This window comes from Mobula hypostoma, chromosome 28, assembly GCF_963921235.1.
Source record: "Mobula hypostoma chromosome 28, sMobHyp1.1, whole genome shotgun sequence".
Taxonomy (NCBI): domain Eukaryota; kingdom Metazoa; phylum Chordata; class Chondrichthyes; order Myliobatiformes; family Myliobatidae; genus Mobula; species Mobula hypostoma.
The window spans coordinates 21,184,746-21,204,451 of NC_086124.1; the positions used below are offsets into that span (position 1 = coordinate 21,184,746).

At 55.0% G+C, this 19,706-nt stretch overlaps 1 protein-coding gene across 2 annotated transcripts in view; it reads right to left on the minus strand.

The window, feature by feature from the left end:
• Positions 1–314: 314 nt before the first annotated feature.
• LOC134339041 (synapsin-1-like) overlaps positions 315–19,706 on the minus strand; it is a 193,779-nt gene continuing 174,387 nt past the window's right edge. Inside the window, exons 11-14 of one of the 2 annotated variants that reach the window (XM_063035311.1) lie at positions 18,596–18,745; positions 17,864–17,963; positions 15,407–16,028; positions 315–2,390 (exon numbers count right to left, since the gene is read on the minus strand). In XM_063035311.1, coding sequence (XP_062891381.1) covers positions 2,363–2,390; positions 15,407–16,028; positions 17,864–17,963; positions 18,596–18,745 — 900 coding nt within the window. In that variant the 3' untranslated portion in view covers positions 315–2,362. Of the gene's footprint in view, positions 2,429–15,406; positions 16,029–17,863; positions 17,964–18,595; positions 18,746–19,706 lie in introns of both variants that reach the window. The other variant, XM_063035310.1, reaches the window with a different exon arrangement.

A 19,706-nucleotide genomic window follows, 5' to 3' on the forward strand; every position in this document is an offset into this window, starting at 1 on the left:
GCACGAGGGTAGATACAGTAGCTACTGAGGAGGAGAGGCAGGTTCACAGGAGCTGGAAACGTTTGCCCCGTCCGGGGTTGCTGGATGGATTGCAGGGCTGGGAGGCTTGGGAATGGAGGGTGGCGGAGGAGGGGAATTCCTCCCTGCCCTGCCCCGGAGGAAGGGCTGGCGGAAGAGTCGGTTCACGGGCTTCGTGGACCCAGCTCCTGTGAGGCCTCCCTCGTGAGATGCCATCACGGTTCACAGTGACACAAACACCACGGTACGCAAAACCGGTGGGGTGGTGGATTCAGGGGGGGCGGGGTGGGAGTCTAGGGGTGGTGGGGGAGCGTCTGTGCATTCCACGATCGATCAACAATTCAGGGTGGGACGGGAACTCTTCCCGCCACCGCCCTCCCAACCAACCCTCTCCCACCCTCAGGATCCGGCAAACCCGCGGGACGCTCGGGGCTTCCAATCGGGCACGTGGTTAGGCAGCCCTGCTTCCCTTGTTGGGGTTCCCCACTCCTGGATCTCCTAGCAACCAGGTGCTTCAGAGACAGTCTTGTTGTTACTAGGGGAACTGGTCTCCAGGAAGCCATGGCCTGTTGCTAGGGCACTAGCCCTTAGGCAACAATGGCGTGGTCTCTAGGTAACCATGGCTTCTTTCACCATGGGCACTGGTCTCCAGGCAACCATAGCCTCTGTTGCTAGAGCACAGGGTTTCCAAGCAGCCGTAGACTTTATAACTAGGGTACTGGTCTCCTGGCAACTATGGCATCCGCTGCCAGGGACCAGACTTTTGGCAGCCATACCTCAGTTACCAAAGATGCTGGTCTCCAAGTAGCCAAGGCCTCCATCACCACGGGTGTTAGTCTCCTGGCAACCAGAGGCTCTTGTGCCAATCGGGCCATGGTCTCTGGGCAACTTTGAGCTATTGGAGATGGCTTTACACAGTGCCCTGAGTCCAGGACACTCCAGAGGTGAGACATCAATTCCCAGGGCATCTCCAGACAGTAACGGCTCGGAGCGACGGAGAAGTTATCCTTCCACGGAGGCCGCCTCGGGCTCGGCCAATCAACCAATGAGAGTGCCAGGTCAAGCAGCGTCCACCAATCAGAGCAGACGGCCCCAGAGTTTCCGGCCAATGGATGGGAAACATTCCCTTCCCCGATCACCCCCCCCCCCCGCCCGGCACCCACCTCAGTCCAAGAGTTCAGTTCCTGGAACAGCCAAACTATTGGATCTTTCCAACCTTTGGAATTTCGGAAAATAGTTCCGAGTGCGATTCGGAATGGCCTAACCGGTCCTTTAGGGTTTGCCGGGGACTCACAAGGGAATTACTTTCAAATATATATATATAAATATATTTATATATATAGATATCTCTGTGCAATAGTGGGACAATGATTCATGATACATGCATTTCTTCTCTCTCTCTTTGTCTCTCTCTTCCACACTCTCTCCCTCACTGCAATTGTCCAAAGACACGTGTCCAGTAACAAATCTTTCTTAGAAACGGCTTTCATGTGTCTTGCTTTAGTGGCTGATAAGTTGGGTGATGGGGGAGAGGGGAGGGAAGGAGAGAGATTGAAAGGGAGAGAGGGAGACAGGAGAGGGAATAGAGAGATGAAGAGAGAGGTCAGGGACAGAGGGAGAGAGGGGATTAGAAAGAGGAAGGGATAGCAAGTGGGGGGCATTGAGGGAGAGGGGGAGTGGAACAGACTTAGAGAGAGAGAGGATAGGACAGATGGAGGGGTAGAGAAAGAGGGGGATAGAAAGAGAAGGGTGAGTGAAACCGAGAGAGAGGCAGAGAGAGAGGAGTGGAACAGAGATAGAGGGGGGTAGAGACAGAGAGAGAGGCAGAGAAAGAGGGGGAAGGCAGAGAGAGGAGTGGAACAAAGAAAGAGAGGGTAGAGAGAAAGAGGGCAGAAAGAGAGAAAGGAGTGGAACAGAGAGAGAGGGGGTAAAGATGGAAAGAAGAGAGAGAAGGAGGAGTGGAATAGAGAGAGAGTGTAGAGTCAGAGAGGGGGGCAGAGAAAGAGCTATGAGACTGGGACAGACCACGAGGCAAGGTGAGAAGTGAGGATAAGGAGAAAGAGGGAGGCAGGAAGAGAGGAAGACAGGATCCGAGATGGGAAAGAGGAACGAGGGAGCTAGATAGGAGAAGGTAAAGAGAAAGAAAAGGGGGGAGCTGGGCCAAGTGAAGTTCGAAATGTGGGAGAGAGCCTGCGGAAGAGAGAGAGAGAGAGAGGCCAAGCTGGAGAGAGGGATGAGGAGGGGAGGGAGGAGGAGAAGCGAGAGATGAGCCCCTCATTCAGAGAAGAGACTGGCGAAAGATTTCCTCAAACTGCGGATCGATTCAGCCTTCACCTCATCCTGACTAGGGGCTGAACGAGGAGCCAATGTTTCTGGAATGTTGAAGGTATTTGTCAGAGATTTGGATTTGCTGTGAACAACGTCAAAAGGGTTACTATTAAGCAGAGGGCCAGAAAATCACCACGATCCCTTCCAACCCTGACAGAGGGACGTTGTTAAACTTCAGGGTGTTACAGCAGGGTGGCTGAGGCTGTAGAAGTGAGGCCTCCCCTCGCTCTCCACCCTCCCTCTGTCTCCCCCCACCCTCCCTCCCACTCTCTCCTCCACCTCCCCTTTCTCTCTCTCCCCCACCCATCTCCTGCCTGTTCTCCCTCTCCCTCGACATCTACCCCTCCCTCCTCCTCTCACCTCCCTCCTCCCTCCCAGTCTCTCTCCCCCCAACCCTTCCTCCCGTTCTCCACTCCCTCTCCCTCGAACCCCCTCTCCCTCTATCCCTCCCTCTCACCTCCACCACCCTCCCTTCCCCTCCCTCTCCCCATTCATCTCCCTCCCATTCTCCCACCCTCTTCCTCTCCCTCTCACCTCCACCACCCCTCCATCTCCCATCCTCCTCTCGCTCCCATTCTCCCTCTCCCTCCTCTCACTCTCCCCCGCTCTTTACCTCCCTCTCCCTTTCCCTCGCTGCTTCCCCTGTCTACCCCTCCCTCTCCTCCTCCCCCTCCCTCTGTCCCAGCCTCCCTCCATCATTCTATCTGTCCAACTCCACTCCAGCACGATCTCCCTCCTGCACACACAACCCTACTACACTCCCTCTCCCTCACAATCCTGCTCCCTCACCCACTACCCTTCCTCCTTCCCTCTGCCAGGATCTCGCTCTTCTCAACTCATCCTCCATTTCCTCCCTCTGACCCATTTCCGTCCACCGTCCCCCCATCTTCAGCTCTTTAGGCCACAGGCGAGGCCCTTTGGGTCAGTGCCTGATCGGCCAAGGGGTTCCACCATCTGAAGTTGGGGAGGAAGGCAGTCAGGAAGACGGAGAGGGAAGTAGGGGAGGGAGGGGGTCACGGAGTCAGGGAGGGCTGTAGGGGAGAGATGGGGTTATGGAGACGAGGAGGGGTGTAGGGGAGAGATGGGGTTATGGAGATGAGGAGGGGTGTCAGGGAGAGATGGGGTTATGGAGAAGATAATGGCTGTAGGGGAGAGATGGGGTTATAGAGACGAGGAGGGGTGTGGGGGAGAGATGGGGTTATGCAGACGAGAGTGGGTGTAGGGGAGAGATGGGGTTATGGAGACGAGGAGGGGTGGAGGGGAGAGATGGGGTTATGGAGACGAGGGATGTAGGGGAGAGATGGGGTTATGGAGATGAGGAGGGGTGAAGGGGAGAGATGGGGTTATGGAGACGAGGAGGGACGTAGGGGAGAGATGGGGTTATGGAGACGAGGAGGGGTGTCGGGGAGAGATGGGGTTATGGAGACGAGGACGGGTGGAGGGGAGAGATGGGGTTATGGAGACGAGGAGGGGTGTCGGGGAGGGATGGGGTTATGGAGATGAGGAGGGGTGTAAAGGAGAGATGGGGTTATGGAGACGAGGAGGGGTGTAGGGGAGAGATGGGGTTATGGAGATGAGGAGGGGTGTCAGGGAGAGATGGGGTTATGGAGAAGATAATGGCTGTAGGGGAGAGATGGGGTTATAGAGACGAGGAGGGGTGTGGGTGAGAGATGGGGTTATGCAGACGAGAGTGGGTGTAGGGGAGAGATGGGGTTATGGAGACGAGGAGGGGTGGAGGGAAGAGATGGGGTTATGGAGACGAGGAGGGATGTAGGGGAGAGATGGGGTTATGGAGACGAGGAGGGGTGAAGGGGAGAGATGGGGTTATGGAGACGAGGAGGGACGTAGGGGAGAGATGGGGTTATGGAGACGAGGAGGGGTGTAGGGGAGAGATGGGGTTATGGAGACGAGGAGGGGTGGAGGGGAGAGATGGGGTTATGGAGACGAGGAGGGACGTAGGGGAGAGATGGGGTTATGGAGACGAGGAGGGGTGGAGGGGAGAGATGGGGTTATGGAGACGAGGAGGGGTGTAGGGGAGAGATGGGGTTATGGAGACGAGGAGGGGTGTAGGGGAGAGATGGGGTTATGGAGACGAGGAGGGGTGTAGGGGAGAGATGGGGTTATGGAGACGAGGAGGGACGTAGGGGAGAGATGGGGTTATGGAGACGAGGAGGGGTGGAGGGGAGAGATGGGGTTATGGAGACGAGGAGGGGTGTAGAGGAGAGATGAGGTTATGGAGATGAGGACGGGTGGAGGGAGAGATGGGGTTATGGAGACGAGGAGGGGTGTAGGGAAGAGATGGGGTTATGGAGACGAGGAGGGGTGTAGGGGAGAGATGGGGTTATGGAGACGAGGACAGGTGTAGGGAGAGATGGGGTTATGGAGATGAGGAGGGGTGCAGGGAAGAGATGGGGTTATGGAGACGAGGAGGGGTGGAGGGGAGAGATGGGGTTATGGAGACGAGGAGGGGTGTAGGGGAGAGATGGGGTTATGGAGATGAGGACAGGTGTAGGGGAGAGATGGGGTTATGGAGACGAGGAGGGGTGCAGGGGAGAGATGGGGTTATGGAGACAAGGAGGGACATAGGGGAGAGATGGGGTTATGGAGATGAGGAGGGGTAGAGGGGAGAGATGGGGTTATGGAGACGAGGAGGGGTGTAGGGGAGAGATGGGGTTATGGAGACGAGGAGGGGTGTAGGGGAGAGATGGGGTTATGGAGACGAGGACAGGTGTAGGGAGAGATGGGGTTATGGAGATGAGGAGGGGTGCAGGGAAGAGATGGGGTTATGGAGACGAGGAGAGGTGGAGGGGAGAGATGGGGTTATGGAGACGAGGAGGGGCGTAGGGGAGAGATGGGGTTATGGAGACGAGGAGGGGTGTAGGGGAGAGATGGAGTTATGGAGACGGGGGGGTGGAGGGGAGAGATGGGTTTTTGGAGATGAGTAGGGGTGTAGGGGAGGGATGGGGTTATGTAGAGGAGGAGGGGTGTAGGGGAGAGATGGGATTATGGAGACGAGGAGGGGTGTATGGGAGAGATGGGGTTATGGAGACAAGGAGGGGTGTAGGGGAGAGATGGGGTTATGGAGTCGAGAGGGGTGGAGGGGAGAGATGGGGTTATGGTGATGAGGAGGGGTATAGGGGAGAGATGGGGTTATGGAAATGAGGAGGGGTGTAGGGAGAGATGGGGTTATGGAGATGAGGAGGGGTGCAGGGAAGAGATGGGCTTATGGAGATGAGGAGGTGTGTAGGGGAGAGATGGGGTTATGGAGATGAGGAGGGCTGTGGGGAGAGATGGGGTTATGGAGACGAGGAGGGACGTAGGGGAGAGATGGGGTTATGGAGACGAGGAGGGACGTAGGGGAGAGATGGGGTTATGGAGACGAGGGGGGGTCGAGGGGAGAGATGGGTTTTTGGAGACGAGGAGGGGTGTAGGGGAGGGATGGGGTTATGGAGATGAGGAGGGGTGTAGGGGAGAGATGGGGTTATGGAGACGAGGGGGGTGGAGGGGAGAGATGGGGTTATGGTGACGAGGAGGGGTGTAGGGGAGAGATGGGGTTATGGAAATGAGGAGGGGTGTAGGGAGAGATGGGGTTATGGAGATGAGGAGGGGTGCAGGGAAGAGATGGGCTTATGGAGATGAGGTGTGTAGGGGAGAGATGGGGTTATGGAGATGAGGAGGGGTGTAGGGGAGAGATGGGGTTATGGAGATGAGGGCTGTAGGGGAGAGATGGGGTTATGGAGACAAGGGGGGGTGGAGGGGAGAGATGGGGTTATGGAGACGGGCGGGTGGAGGGGAGAGATGGGGTTATGGAGACGAGGAGGGGTGTAGGGGAGAGATGGGGTTATGGAGATGAGGAGGGCTGTGGGGAGTGATGGGGTTATGGAGACGAGGAGGGACGTAGGGGAGAAATGGGGTTATGGAGACGAGGAGGGACGTAGGGGAGAGATGGGGTTATGGAGACGAGGAGGGGTGGAGGGGAGAGATGGGGTTATGGGGACGAGGAGGGGTGTAGGGGAGAGATGGGGTTATGGAGACGAGGGGTGGAGGGGAGAGATGGGGTTATGGAGACGAGGAGGGGTGTAGGGGAGAGATGGGGTTATGGAGACGAGGAGGGGTGTAGGGGAGAGATGGGGTTATGGAGACGAGGAGGGGTGTAGGGGAGAGATGGGGTTATGGAGATGAGGAGGGGTGGAGGGGAGAGATGGGGTTATGGAGACGAGGGGGGGTGGAGGGGAGAGATGGGTTTTTGGAGATGAGGTGGGGTGTAGGGGAGGGATGGGGTTATGGAGACAAGGAGGGGTGTAGGGGAGGGATGGGGTTATGGAGACGAGGAGGGGTGGAGAGGAGAGATGGGGTTATGGAGACGAGGTGGGGTGTAGGGGAGAGATGGGGTTATGGAGATGAGGAGGGGTGTCAGGGAGATATGGGGTTATGGAGACGAGGTGGGGTGTAGGGGAGAGATGGGGTTATGGAGATGAGGAGGGGTGTCAGGGAGATATGGGGTTATGGAGACGAGGTGGGGTGTCGGGGAGAGATGGGGTTATGGAGACGAGGGGGGGTGGAGGGGAGAGATGGGTTTTTGGAGATTAGGTGGGGTGTAGGGGAGGGATGGGGTTATGGAGACAAGGAGGGGTGTAGGGGAGGGATGGGGTTATGGAGACGAGGAGGGGTGGAGAGGAGAGATGGGGTTATGGAGATGAGGTGGGGTGTAGGGGAGAGATGGGGTTATGGAGATGAGGAGGGGTGTCAGGGAGATATGGGGTTATGGAGATGAGGTGGGGTGTAGGGGAGAGATGGGGTTATGGAGATGAGGAGGGGTGTCAGGGAGATATGGGGTTATGGAGACGAGGTGGGGTGTCGGGGAGAGATGGGGTTATGGAGACATGGTGGGGTGTCGGGGAGAGATGGGGTTATGCAGACAAGGAGGGGTGTAGGGGAGAAATGGGTTATGGGGACGAGGAGGGATGTAGGGGAGAGAGGGGTTCATGGAGATGGGGAGGGGTATGGGGGAGTGAGGCAGTGATGGAGATGGGGAGGGGGTTTCGGAGACGGGGTGGGGTGTTGGGGATGAAGGTGGTACGGACACATGGAGTAGTGTAGGGGCCAGCATTGGCGGGGAGGGACTGAGGGACCCCTGGTCATTGTACGGATCTCCTCCTGAGAGAGGGGGACTGAGAGACACCGGTCAGTGTACAGCTCTCCCCTGAGAGACACCGGTCAGTGTACAGATCTCCCCCAGAGAGAGAGGGATTGAGAGACACCGGTCAGTGTACAGATCTCCCCCTGAGAGAGAGGGACTGAGAGACACTGGTCAGTGTACAGATCTCCTCCTGAGAGAGAGGGACTGAGAGACACTGGTCAGTGTACAGATCTCCTCCTGAGTGAGAGGGCTTGAGAGACACCGGTCAGTGTACAGATCTCCCCTGAGAAAGAGGGACTGAGAGACACTGGTCAGTGTACATATCTCCCCCTCAGAGAGAGGGACTGAGAGACACTGGTCAGTGTACAGATACCTGTAACAAAGGAGGAAGTTAAGTGACTCTGGAATAGAATTAGACTGTTTTACCTTGTTTGACGAATGTGGGCCTACTTTGCTGAACTGATTGGCAGGGTTCTAGTTCGTGCAGAAGTTGGGTAATACGGCCTAATTAATGTCCGCTGGACTAGATTTGAGTGCAGTAGCCTGGACGAAGAACTCTGTTTTCCCCAGGTGTCCTAATTCGATGGTACCAGGCCTCTCCAGGCTGAGCTAAATCACGTCAAGTCTGTCTGTTCTTGGCCAACCTCAACACAACTGGGTCCATCTTCATTGCCGCCCCGCTCAGTAACAGCCCCTTCGGCCCTCTGCTTGTGTGCTGACCCACAACCATCCTCATACCCTCCTCCTGTTCCATTACCCCTATTTCCCCCTCAGCTCACTACTGCCCAGATTCTCCCCCTTACCCACACACGCTGGTGGTGAGGGAGGGGGTCGATTAACCCACTAAGTCCGCATGTTTGCTGGGGCGCGGGAGAGGACCGGAGCAATGGGGGGGGGCGCCCATGGGTTCACAGGAGGAGTTTGAAGACTTCACACAGGCACACACATACTCACACACAGATACACACACACACACACTCACACACATTGATACACACTCACAGAGATACACACAGATACACACACACACTCACACACAGATACACACACACACACATAGATACACACTCACAGATACAGATACACACACACACTCACATAGATACACAGACACTCACACACAGATACACAGACACTCACACACACTCACATAGATACACAGACACTCACACAGATACACACACACACTCACATAGATACACACTCACACACAGATACACACTCACACACAGATATACACACACACAGATACACAACACACACAGATACACACACACTCACACACAGATAGACACACACACAGATACACAACACACACACACACACACACACACACACACACACACACACACACAGATACACACCAACACAGACAGATACACACACACAGATACACACCAACACACAGATAGACACACACAGATATATAACAACACACACAGATATACACACACACACACACACATAGATACACACCAAAACACACAGATACACACACACACATTCATGGACATATACATTTTGTCTTTCATGTATACGCACACTCAGGCAGGCATGCACACACACACACACACCTGCGAGCATGCGTCCACTCTCCAACTCTCTCTCTCCCTCTCACCCCCATCTCACCTCCCTCTCCCCCTCTCCCTCCTGCTCTCTCCCCCCAATTCATCTTCCTCCCATTCTCCCACCCTCTCCCTCTACCCCTCCCTCTCCCTCTCACCTCCACCACTCCTTCATCTCACCCCCTCCTCCTCTCCCTCCCTTTCTCCCTCTCTCTATCCTCTCACTCTCCCCAACTCTCTTCCTCCCTCTCTCTCTCTCCCCTTCCCTCACTGCTACCCCCTCTGCCTACCCCTCCTCCCCCTCCTTCTGCCTCCCTCTGTCCCAGCCTCCCTCCCTTTATCTGCCCAACTCCACTCCCATTCCATTCCAGCGCGATCTCCCTTCTGCACACACAACCCTACTACACTCCCTCTCCCTCACAATCCTGCTCCCTCACCCACTACCCTTCCTCCTGCCCTCTGCCAGGATCTCGCTGTTCTCAACTCATCCTCCATTTCCTCCCTCTGACCCATTTCCCTCCACCGTCCCCCCATCTGTAGCCCTCTAGGCCACAGTCGAGGCCCTTTGGATCAGTGCCTGATCGGCCAAGGGTTTTCACCGTCTGAAGTTGGGGAGGAAGGTAGTCAGGAAGATGGGGAGGGAGGGGGGTCACAGAGTCAGGGAGGGGTGTAGGGAAGCAGGGGTCACAGAGATGGGGTAGGGTGTAGGGGAGGGAGTGGGTCAGAGACAGGAGGCGTGAAGGGGAGGGTGGGGTCACAGAGACGGATGGGGTCACGGAGATGGGAGGGTGTAGGTGAGGGAGGGGTCATGGAGAGGGGAGGAGAATGGGGAGGGAGGGGTGTAGGGGAGTGAGAAGATCACAGAGACGAGGAGATTGTAGGGGAGAGAAGGAGTCATGGGGACGGGGAGGAAGGGCGTGATGGAGATGGGGAGGGGAGGGAGGAGTTCAGGGAGATGGGATTATGATTCCCTTGACTATGGAGATGCCTTGTGACTTGCTGCGTTTGGTTCTCTCGGGCCCACTTGATGTTTTCCTGCAGCTTTCCAGGTAGTCGCTCGGTGCATGCTGCAGTAGTGGTCAGTGTCGTTATATCGTCCACGTGGTACAGCACTTGTTTTTTCACTACCTACCACCCATCTTGAAGCCTTGATAATGACCTCCATGGCCACTGTGAAGACCAGGGGTGATAGGGTGCAACCTGCCACAATGCCTACGTCCAGTCTCTGCCAGGTTGTAGTCAAATCTGCTGTTGTGAGGCACAAGGAGAGTACAACTTCACCAGCGTTGTGATGGGCTCTGACATCTGGAAGAAGTCAAATGCTTCCCAGAGGAGGGCACGGGGAATTGAGCCGAATGCAAGGTCCAGGAAGATCACATGGAGATTTCTTTGGTCCTTCCAAGCTGCTGGGATCTGGGTGCCATTTCACGTTTGTACATTCCAAACACCTGGGAGCCATGGAATTCCTGCTTTGTGTACAGATGTATCAATGTACTTGTTTCTCTCCAGGTCACCGGCCAGCATTTGAGTTACTACAGTGAAGATGGTTTTCCCCTTGACGTTCAGAAGGCAGATTAGTCGAAACTGATTGATGTTCTCCGCATCCTTTCCTTTTGGAATCAGGACACCGCCAGCCCTTCGCCACATTTATTTGCCTCTGCCACACTACCCTGGCACTTTGAAGGAATATAAAAGTGGATAAGTCTCCGGGTCCGGACAAGATATTCCCTAGGACTTTGAGGGAAGTTCGTGTAGAAATAGCAGGGGCTCTGACAGAAATATTTCAAATGTCATTAGAAACAGGGATGGTGCCGGAGGATTGGCGTATTGTTCATGTGGTTCCGTTGTTTAAAAAGGGTTCTAAGAGTAAACTAGCAATTATCGGCCTGTGAGTTTGACGTCAGTGGTGGGTAAATTGATGGAAAGTATTCTTAGAGATGGTATATATAATTTTCTGGATAGACAGGGTCTGATTAGGAACAGTCAACATGGATCTGTGCGTGGAAGGTCATGTTTGACAAACCTTACTGAATTTTTTGACGAGGGTAAAACAGTGGATGTTGTCCATATGGACTTCAGTAAGGCATTTGACAAGGTTCCACACGGAAGGTTAAATCGTTAGGCATTAATATGGAAGTAGTAAAATGGATTCAGCAGTGACTGGATGGGATACGCCAGAGAGTAGTGGTGGATAACTGTGTGTCAGATTGCAGGACGGTGTGTAGCAGTGTGCCTTAAGGATCTATACTGGGTCCAATGTTGTTTGTAATATATATTAATGATCTGGATGATGGGGTGGCAAATTGGATTAGTAAGTATGCAGATGATACTAAGATAGGTGGTGTTGTGGATGATGAGGTAGGTTTACAAAGCTTGCAGAGAGATTTAGGACAGTTAGAAGAGTGGGCTGAAAGATGGCAAATGGAGTTTAATGCTGAAAAATGTGAGGTGCTACATTTTGGTAGAACTAATCAAAATAGGACATACATGGTAAATGGTAGGGCATTGAAGAATGCAGTAGAACAGAGAGATCTAGGAATAATGGTGCATAGTTCCCTGAAGATGGAATCTCATGTGGATAGGGTGATGAAGAAAGCTTTTGGTTTGCTGGCCTTTATTAATCAGAGCATTGAGTTATAGGAGTTGGGATGTAATGTTGAATTTGTATCAGGCATTGGTAAGGCCAAATCTGGAGTATTGCGTACAGTTCTGGTCACCGAATTATAGGAAAGATGTCAATAAAATTGAGAGAGTACAGAGGAGGTTTACTAAAATGTTGCCTGGGTTTCACCTCCTAAGTTACAGAGAAAGGTTGAACAAGTTGGGTCGTTATTCTTTGGAGCGTGGAAGGTTGAAGGGGGACTTGATAGAGGTGTTTAAAATTATGAGGGGGATTGATAGAGTTGACGTGATTAGACTTTTTCCATTGAGAGTGGGGAAGATTCAAACAAGAGGGTTGAGAGTTAGAGGACAAAAGTTTAGGGGTAACATGAGGGGGAACTTCTTTACTCAGAGAGTGGTAGCTGTGTGGAACGAGCTTCCAGCAGAAGTGGTTGAGGCAGGTTCGATGTTGTCGTTTAAAGTTAAATTGGATAGATATATGGACAGGAAAGGAATGGAGGGTTATGGGCTGAGTGCAGGTCGGTGGGACTAGGATAGGGTAAGAGTTCGGCACGGACTAGAAGGGCTGAGATGGCCTGTTTCCGTGCTGTAATTGTTATATGGTTATATGGTTATACCCTCATGAGCTCCAGAAACCGTGCGCTCTTCTAAAGCCTATATGGTGCTACATTAGGACACGGTGAGCCAGCTGCCTCTCTCACCCATTGGTCTGCCTTCCCTACCTCCCTCCATTTCAGAGGGTCACAATCCAAGTGGTAGGTCGGGTGACGGATGGAATGACTGTATCTTTCTGCCTTTTCCAGTCGTTGCAAACCTTTTCCAGGCGCTCTTCCGGTCCCTGCTTTGATGCTTTCAAGGCTCCACTTTTTTCCCGGTGTGAAGAGACCTTTAACGAACTTAACAGTGTCTTTGCAGAACTGTGCTCTTGTTTGTTCTTCCTTTCTGCGCAGCTTCCTTAGACTCTCAGCTCTTCGCACCTTTGTCAGCTGGGTCTTGATGTCCGCTTGAAGTTGCTTGAGGCCGTCCCTCTCACTAACTGGAGCTTTCTTCCCCCGTTCCCTCAGCTGTCTCCTTTCTCGAACCAGTCACTCAATCCCCTGCTGCCTCCTGGACCTTATCGGTGGTGATGATGTCTTTCCACTCGTGCTTGCACTGACTCCGAACCGCTCTTCCCCCGTAGCAGTGGACGATGTCTCCCATTGCATCCAACTTCTTTTCTGCTGTCCCTTATAAATTGCTGCAAGGTTTTCATCAAGTTGATGTCGATGGTCTCGCACTCTTTCTCATCAGCAGTTTTGGGCCACTTCACCAGCGGTCTGTGCCCTTTGACCTTTCTCTCCTTGGGAGGTGCTGGTGGTTGCGTGGGTCCCTCGGTCAGGATATCTGTGCTAACCTCAGTGACAGGAGTGCTGATTCTGCGCCAACTTTGGTTTGTGCCCGGTCGCAGACTTAGACTTGACTAGCAGACTGGCTTCGCAGGAAGTACTGGTCAACGCGAGCCCCTGTCCCGGCTCCCTCAAGGCCCCTGTTCTCCCCCGGTGGATCTTCAACCCCCTTTCTGATGTTACGTTCTCCCACCCACAGGTGTACACCCGACACTTGTGTCCCACTGCTGCTGCTGGTGTTGTGCTGGTCTCCCATGCACGCATGCGTGGGCCTCCGTCAGTCAGAGTTGACCGTGGATGTTGCGTCCTAGTGGTCTAGATACGCAAGCCAGGGCAGTACGGTACGAAGAGCAATCTGTCGCCCGTGTAGCAGGCTCCCCCTCTCCACGCGCCTAATGAACCCAAAGGAGCGGCAGAGACCCGACAGAGTTTGGCACCAGCAGCGTGGCAGGAGTTGCCAGTCAGTGTTGAACTCAACGTCAGACTGCCTCAGGGACTCCAGCTCCGGATTTTTCCCTCAGGATTTACTCCCGAGCCTTCCCCGTGAAAGGCTATAGCCACAAGGCAGCGGAGGTTTGAGATCAGAATTTTCCTTCTCCTAGATGAGATGCCAACCACGGCTAATGGGCCCCATCTGCCCGAAGCGACTGGTTTTAAGGTGCCAGTGACCCTCCTTTGCCCCTTCTTCTGTCAGTAGAAACGGTTCTGCCTGGTTTAGTAGCTAAGCCACACGTGAAGGCCAGGAGCTGGACTTGGTTGTCAGAGGCTATTTGAGGTGCACACCATTGGGAGCATTTAATCGGTAGTGGGAGCTTGTCCCCATTACCATCCCCGGCTGTAACAATCTTAAGGAACCGTTGTGCAGAGCTCACACACACACACACACACACACACACACACACACACACACACACACACACACATATATATATATATACAGACACATATGTAAACACACACATGCACACTCACATACACACACATGGACACGACACATATAAAGAGTCACGCGCACACACATACACACATACAGACACACACACACACTCATACACAGACACAAACACACAAACACACACACACCTGCTTTGGCCAAAGTTGTCTGGTTTTGGCTAGGCTAAATTGACCCTGATTAGGTTGAACCAGGCTGAAATGGGCTTGTTTAGGCCCAGGTGGGTAAAAGTTTGCTGTTGTAGCTCAAGCCAAACCAAAGTAGGCAGATTTAGACCAAGGTGTGCCAAAGTAGCCAGCTGTAGTCCGAACCAGGCCAGAGTAGGCTGGATTAGGCCCAGGTGGGCAGGAGAGTGTTGATTTGGGCCCAGACAAGCAGTTTAGACTGAAGCAGACTAAAGTGGGTCATTTTAGATACAAGATGGCTTAGATTGGTTGGCTTGGGCCTAGCTAGTCTGAAGCAGGATGTTTCTGGCCAATCTAGATGAAGTCAGCCAGCTTGGACTCCAGTGTGATGAATCAGGCTGGTTTAGGAGAATCCAGGCTGAAGTGGGCTGGGTTACATCCAGGTGGGTGGTTTGATCCCAGGTGGGTCAAAGGTGGCCGGTTCATGCTGAGCTAGGCCCAAATGGGTGAGCTAGTTTAGATGGGTGGAATTGAGCTGGATTAGGATGAGCCTGGCTGAAGCAGGTTTGTTTACACACAGGTGGGCCAAAGTTAAATGATTTGGACAGAACCAGGATAAAGTAGGCCATTTTAGGCCCAGGCTGGCTGAGGTAGATTGGTTTGGACCAAGTAAAGCCAAATCAAGCTGCTTTAGGCTGAAATGGGTTAAGTTAGACCCTAGTGAGCCACATTTGGGAATGGGAGGCTGGTTTGATCTGAATGTGCGTTCCAGGTGGCCACCTCAGGCCTAGTCAGTACCAACTGGGCAGGATTAGGCCCAGGTGGGCCACATTGGGCTGGTTTATGATGCACCAAGTTGAAGTGGGCCAGGTTAGACCCAGGTGAGCTGTTTTTGACTCTGGCTCAGTCCAAGTGAGGGGGTTCAGGCCCAGGTAGGCAAAGCTAGGCCAGTTCAGGCTCACATAAAATGAGATGAGCTTTCTCAGGCTTTGGCAGGCCAAGCAAGGCTATTTCAGGCCTTAGTAGACTGAGCAGGGCCAGGTCAAGCCTAGACATGCCAAGCTAGGCTGGTTCAGGAACAGGTAGTCCATGCTAGTCTAGTTCAGCCCCAGAGAGACCGAGATAGGCTGGTTCAACTCAGTCAGGCCAAAGTAGGCCACCTGTTGGGGGACGGGGAGTGACGCAATTTGCTCAGCTCACGCGTGACGGACGAATGCCCCTCCCTCCTCCCCCCCACCCCACCGCCCGCCACAGCAAGCCGACCAACTTACTTCATGTGAGGATGGGGTGCGCCGGCCTCCTGCAGGGGTGGTGGGGCCTTCTGCTGGCCTCCAGGTCTGGTCTGCTGGTGCAGCTGCTGGTGAGGCTGCTGGTGTGGCTGGTGGTGCTGCCCCTGTCCTCCCTGGGCAGCTGGACGTGGCTGCTGGGTAGTAGGGGCAGCCCGCCCGGCCAGTGGCCCTCCCGCAGACCCCCCCCTAGGCCCGGCCTGGCGAGGGGACGCTCCCTGCCCCGGCCCGGGCCTGGCCTGGGGTCCCGAAGCAAGAGGGCGTTGGGGTGAGGCCTGGCGGGGCTGCTGGGCCGCGGCCGGACCCGGAGCCCGGGGCTGGTGGGCCGCGGCCGAACCCGGAGCCCGGGGCTGGTGGGCCGGACCGCCACCTCCCCTGACGCCTGGTGCCGCGGGAGGGGGAGGCTGCTGTGGGCCGTGCTGGCCCAGGGGGCTGAGCTGGCGCTGGGCGGTGGGGCTGGCCGACCTTGGCTGCTGTGGCGAAAGGGGTGGGCCAGACGAGCCCTGGGGGCTCAAGCCCGCGATTGGCTGGCCCTGCGGGGGAGGCCGCTGGTGGGACGGGGGCCCCGGCCGTTGAGACTGCTGGGGCAGAGGCTGCTGGGGTCCACCTGTGGGGGAAGAGGAGGAAGAGAGCGAGGGAGAGAGAGAGACAGACAGACAGACAGAAAGATAGATAGAGGCAGAGAAAGAGACATAGAGACAGGGAAGTGAGAGAGAAGGAGAGATCGATCAGGAGAGTGTGAGAGAGAAGAAGGGGACAGAGAAAGAGTGAGACAGAGCATGGAGAGAGAAAGTGGCGGGAGATGGGGAGAGAGGGGGAGGGGAGAGAGGGGGAGAGAGGGAGAGAGGGGGGAGGGGGAGTGGGGAGAGAGGGGGAGAGAGGGGGAGGGGGAGAGGGGGGGAGGGGGAGGGGGGAGGGGGCAGGGAGAGGGGTAGAGAGAAGTGAGAGAGAAACGGGGAGAGAGAGTCAGAGAGTGAGCAAGAGAGAAAGAGGGGGAAGAGACAGAGACAGAGTGAGAATGAGAAGTAGAAAGAAAGAGAAAGAGAGAGAGCAGTATGTGAGAGGAAAGAGAGGGGAGAGAGAGAAGGAAGAGACAGAGGGGGAAGGGGGAGAGGCAGAAAGAGGGTGAAGGGAGAGACAGAGAGAAAAGAGAGAGAGAGAGAGGGTGGGGAAGAGACAGACATTAGTTACCAGGTGTAAGCTGCCCTCTGGTCCCTCTACAGCCTGTCACGGTGTGGGATGCAGACCATTTGGCCGCAGCCACTCTGTGCTGACCCTCCCACTTGTCCCTACCCCCTCCAGACGTTCCCCATCTCTATGAACCTGTCCAGGGCTAAGCTGCCTCTGGGTCAGCATGGGAGAGTCGTGCCGAAGGGCCTGTTCCCCCAGTGGTGAGAATCCATTCACGCACCGTGTACCCACCAACCTCCAACCCCGTCCCCTCTAATCATTTCCCCTCGCGCTGTAAACGCTAATCCCTGTGCCCGCTGGCACTAGACTCTCCTCCCCCCGGGGAAACGTTATCAACCCCACCTTTGTCCCCTCCATAACTTTGTTCACCCTTCCGTCAGGTGACCCCTCAGCCTCCTATATTGTCCACTGAGAACAAAGACCATCTATCCAATCTGTCATAAACACCACAATCCATTCCAGAAAACGTCTTCTGAGGCTCTGTGAAACATTAGTCAGACAGAATGTGGCGAAATATCCAAAGAAAGATGTGCTGATGTTGGAGAGGTTCCAGAGGAGAGTTGTGGGAATGATTCCCAGGAATGAAGAGGTTACATTTGAGGAGCGTTTGATGGCTCTGGGCCTGTACTCACTGGAGTTTAGAAGAATGAAGGGGTGACTTCATTGAAACCTATCAAGTATTGAAAGGGCTAGACAGAGCGAGGTGGGGAGGATGTTTCCGAAAGTGGGGGGGAGTCTAGAACCAGGGGACACCGCCTCAGAATAGAGGGTACATTCTGTCCCTTTAGAACGGAGAAGAGGAGAAATTCCTTTGGTGAATCTGTGGAATTTGTTGCCACAGGCAGCTGTGGTGGCCGAGTCATCGGGTGTGTTTAAAGCAGAGGCCGAGAGGTCAGGGTGTCAATGGTTATGGGGAGAAGGGAGGAAAATGGGTTCATAAATCAGCCACGATGGAATGGCAGAGCAGACTCGATGGGCCGAATACCCTAATTCTGCTCTTGTGTCTTGTGGTCTAACAGAAGAGCGTCACTTCAGAATGTGAGGATGAAGAGTTACAGAGTGAGAGAAACGATATCGGTGTGATTGGATGGCCTAGTTCTGCTCCTACAGCATAGGTTTTTATGGTCCTTTGGGCCGTAACCCTGACTCGGTAAAGCTCTGATCTAGGATGCTGCCAGCAGCCCAAATGATTCAGAGGGTGCCCGGCTCCACTTGGCACAGCAAGAGACCGGCCACCCTGCACCCAGTTACCTTGTGGAGGGGGTCTCTGCTGCGGGAGGGGTCCCTGGTGGAGTCCTGGGTTCGGGCGCATCGCCATGGAGACAGAGGGCGCCGGGCCTGTCTGCTGGACCTGCGGTGAGGATGGGAGGAGATCAGAGATTAGAGATTAGTGAGGGAAGAGGCCGGGATGCGGGGCAGTCTGTGTGAGAGGGGATGGGGGGAGATCTCGATGCCAGGGGAGGATGATATGAGGGATCTCCACACTGTGGGAGCAGGTGGTGATGAATCTCCTTGCGGTGAGAGTGGGCAGTGAGGGAGCTCCTCGCTCTGAGGGAATAGGACAGTGTGGGATCTCTGCACCAAGGGAGAGGCAGTGAGGGAGCTCCACGCTGTGGGAGGAGAGGGGAGGAGGGAGCTCCATGCTGTGGGAGGAGTGGGAAAGAGGGAACTCCTCACTGTAGAAGGAGCAGGGAGGAGGGAGCTCCACACTGTAGAAGGGGCAGGGAGGAGGGAGCTCCACACTGTAGAAGGGGCGGGGAGGAGGGAGCTCCACACTGTAGAAGGGGCGGGGAGGAGGGAGCTCCTCACTGTAGAAGGAGCGGGGAGGAGGGAGCTCCACACTGTAGAAGGGGCGGGGAGGAGGGAGCTCCACACTGTAGAAGGAGCAGTGGGGGGGCAGAGATTCTCCAAGTTCTGGGGAAGGAGTGGAATAACGGGGAGCAGGTTGGGTTGGCGACAACCCCTCCCACCCAGTCTTGTTACCTGTTGCTGCTGTCCCACTGAGGATCGAACCGGAGACGGGACGGACGGGCGCGGCAGCAGTTGGGACATCCTGGTCACCACCAGGTCCGCGATGAGCTGCTTGTCTTCCTCCTGGTGCTCGCCGATCAGCGGCAGGGCACAGTCCGTCACCTGGGGCAGAGGGAGGGGGTTAGGAGAGGGGCAGCTGCCCACCCACCCTCCAGCTCCACGTTCCACTCTCAGGATGAGGGTGGACGGGACGGTGCCAGGAGAAACTCGCTCAATACACACAGACTCACACTCAAACACTCTCACACACATACACAGACTCACACACACTCACACAGATACACACATACTGTAAAAATGCAAACACACACACAAAGATACACACAATAAACACACACGCAGGCACACAAGCACACAGCTGCATCAAACACACACAGTTACCAGAAACACACACCCTCAGGGATGAGGTGTAAGCTCTTCAGGTGCCCTGACAGATGAGCCTCCAGGGACCAGACAGAAATCCGTGATGTAAACCTGCATGTCTGTTTTTCCGATCTGTCTCTCCTGGGAGCCCCTGCAACATAACTGTTTCCAGACCTCACCACCGCACAGTCAGGTCACACAAAAACATACAGACAGACACACATATACACACACACACAGCAGTTTTCTGGGCTCACTTACCTGCTGTTCTGCAGGAGGGCCGATGAGAAGGGAGCATCGCACTCTGGGAGGGGCAGTGAGGAGGGGGCATCGCACTCTGGGAGGGGCAGTGAGGAGGGGGCATCGCACTCTGGGAGGGGCAGTCAGGAGGGAGTGATGCACTTTGGGAGGGGCAGTGAGGAGGGGGCATCGCACTCTGGGAGGGGCGGTGAGGAGGGAGTGATGCACTTTGGGAGGGGCAGTGAGGAGGGGGCATCGCACTCTGGGAGGGGCAGTGAGGAGGGAGTGATGCACTCTGGGAGGGCTGATGAGGAGGGAGCATTGCACTCTGGGAGGGGCGGTGAGGAGGGAGCTCCTCAGGAGAGGCAGAGAGGACTCTTCATGAGTACTGATGAAAGCTCTTGGCCCGAAATGCGACTCTTTATTAATTTCCATAGATGCTGCCTGACCTGCAGAGTCT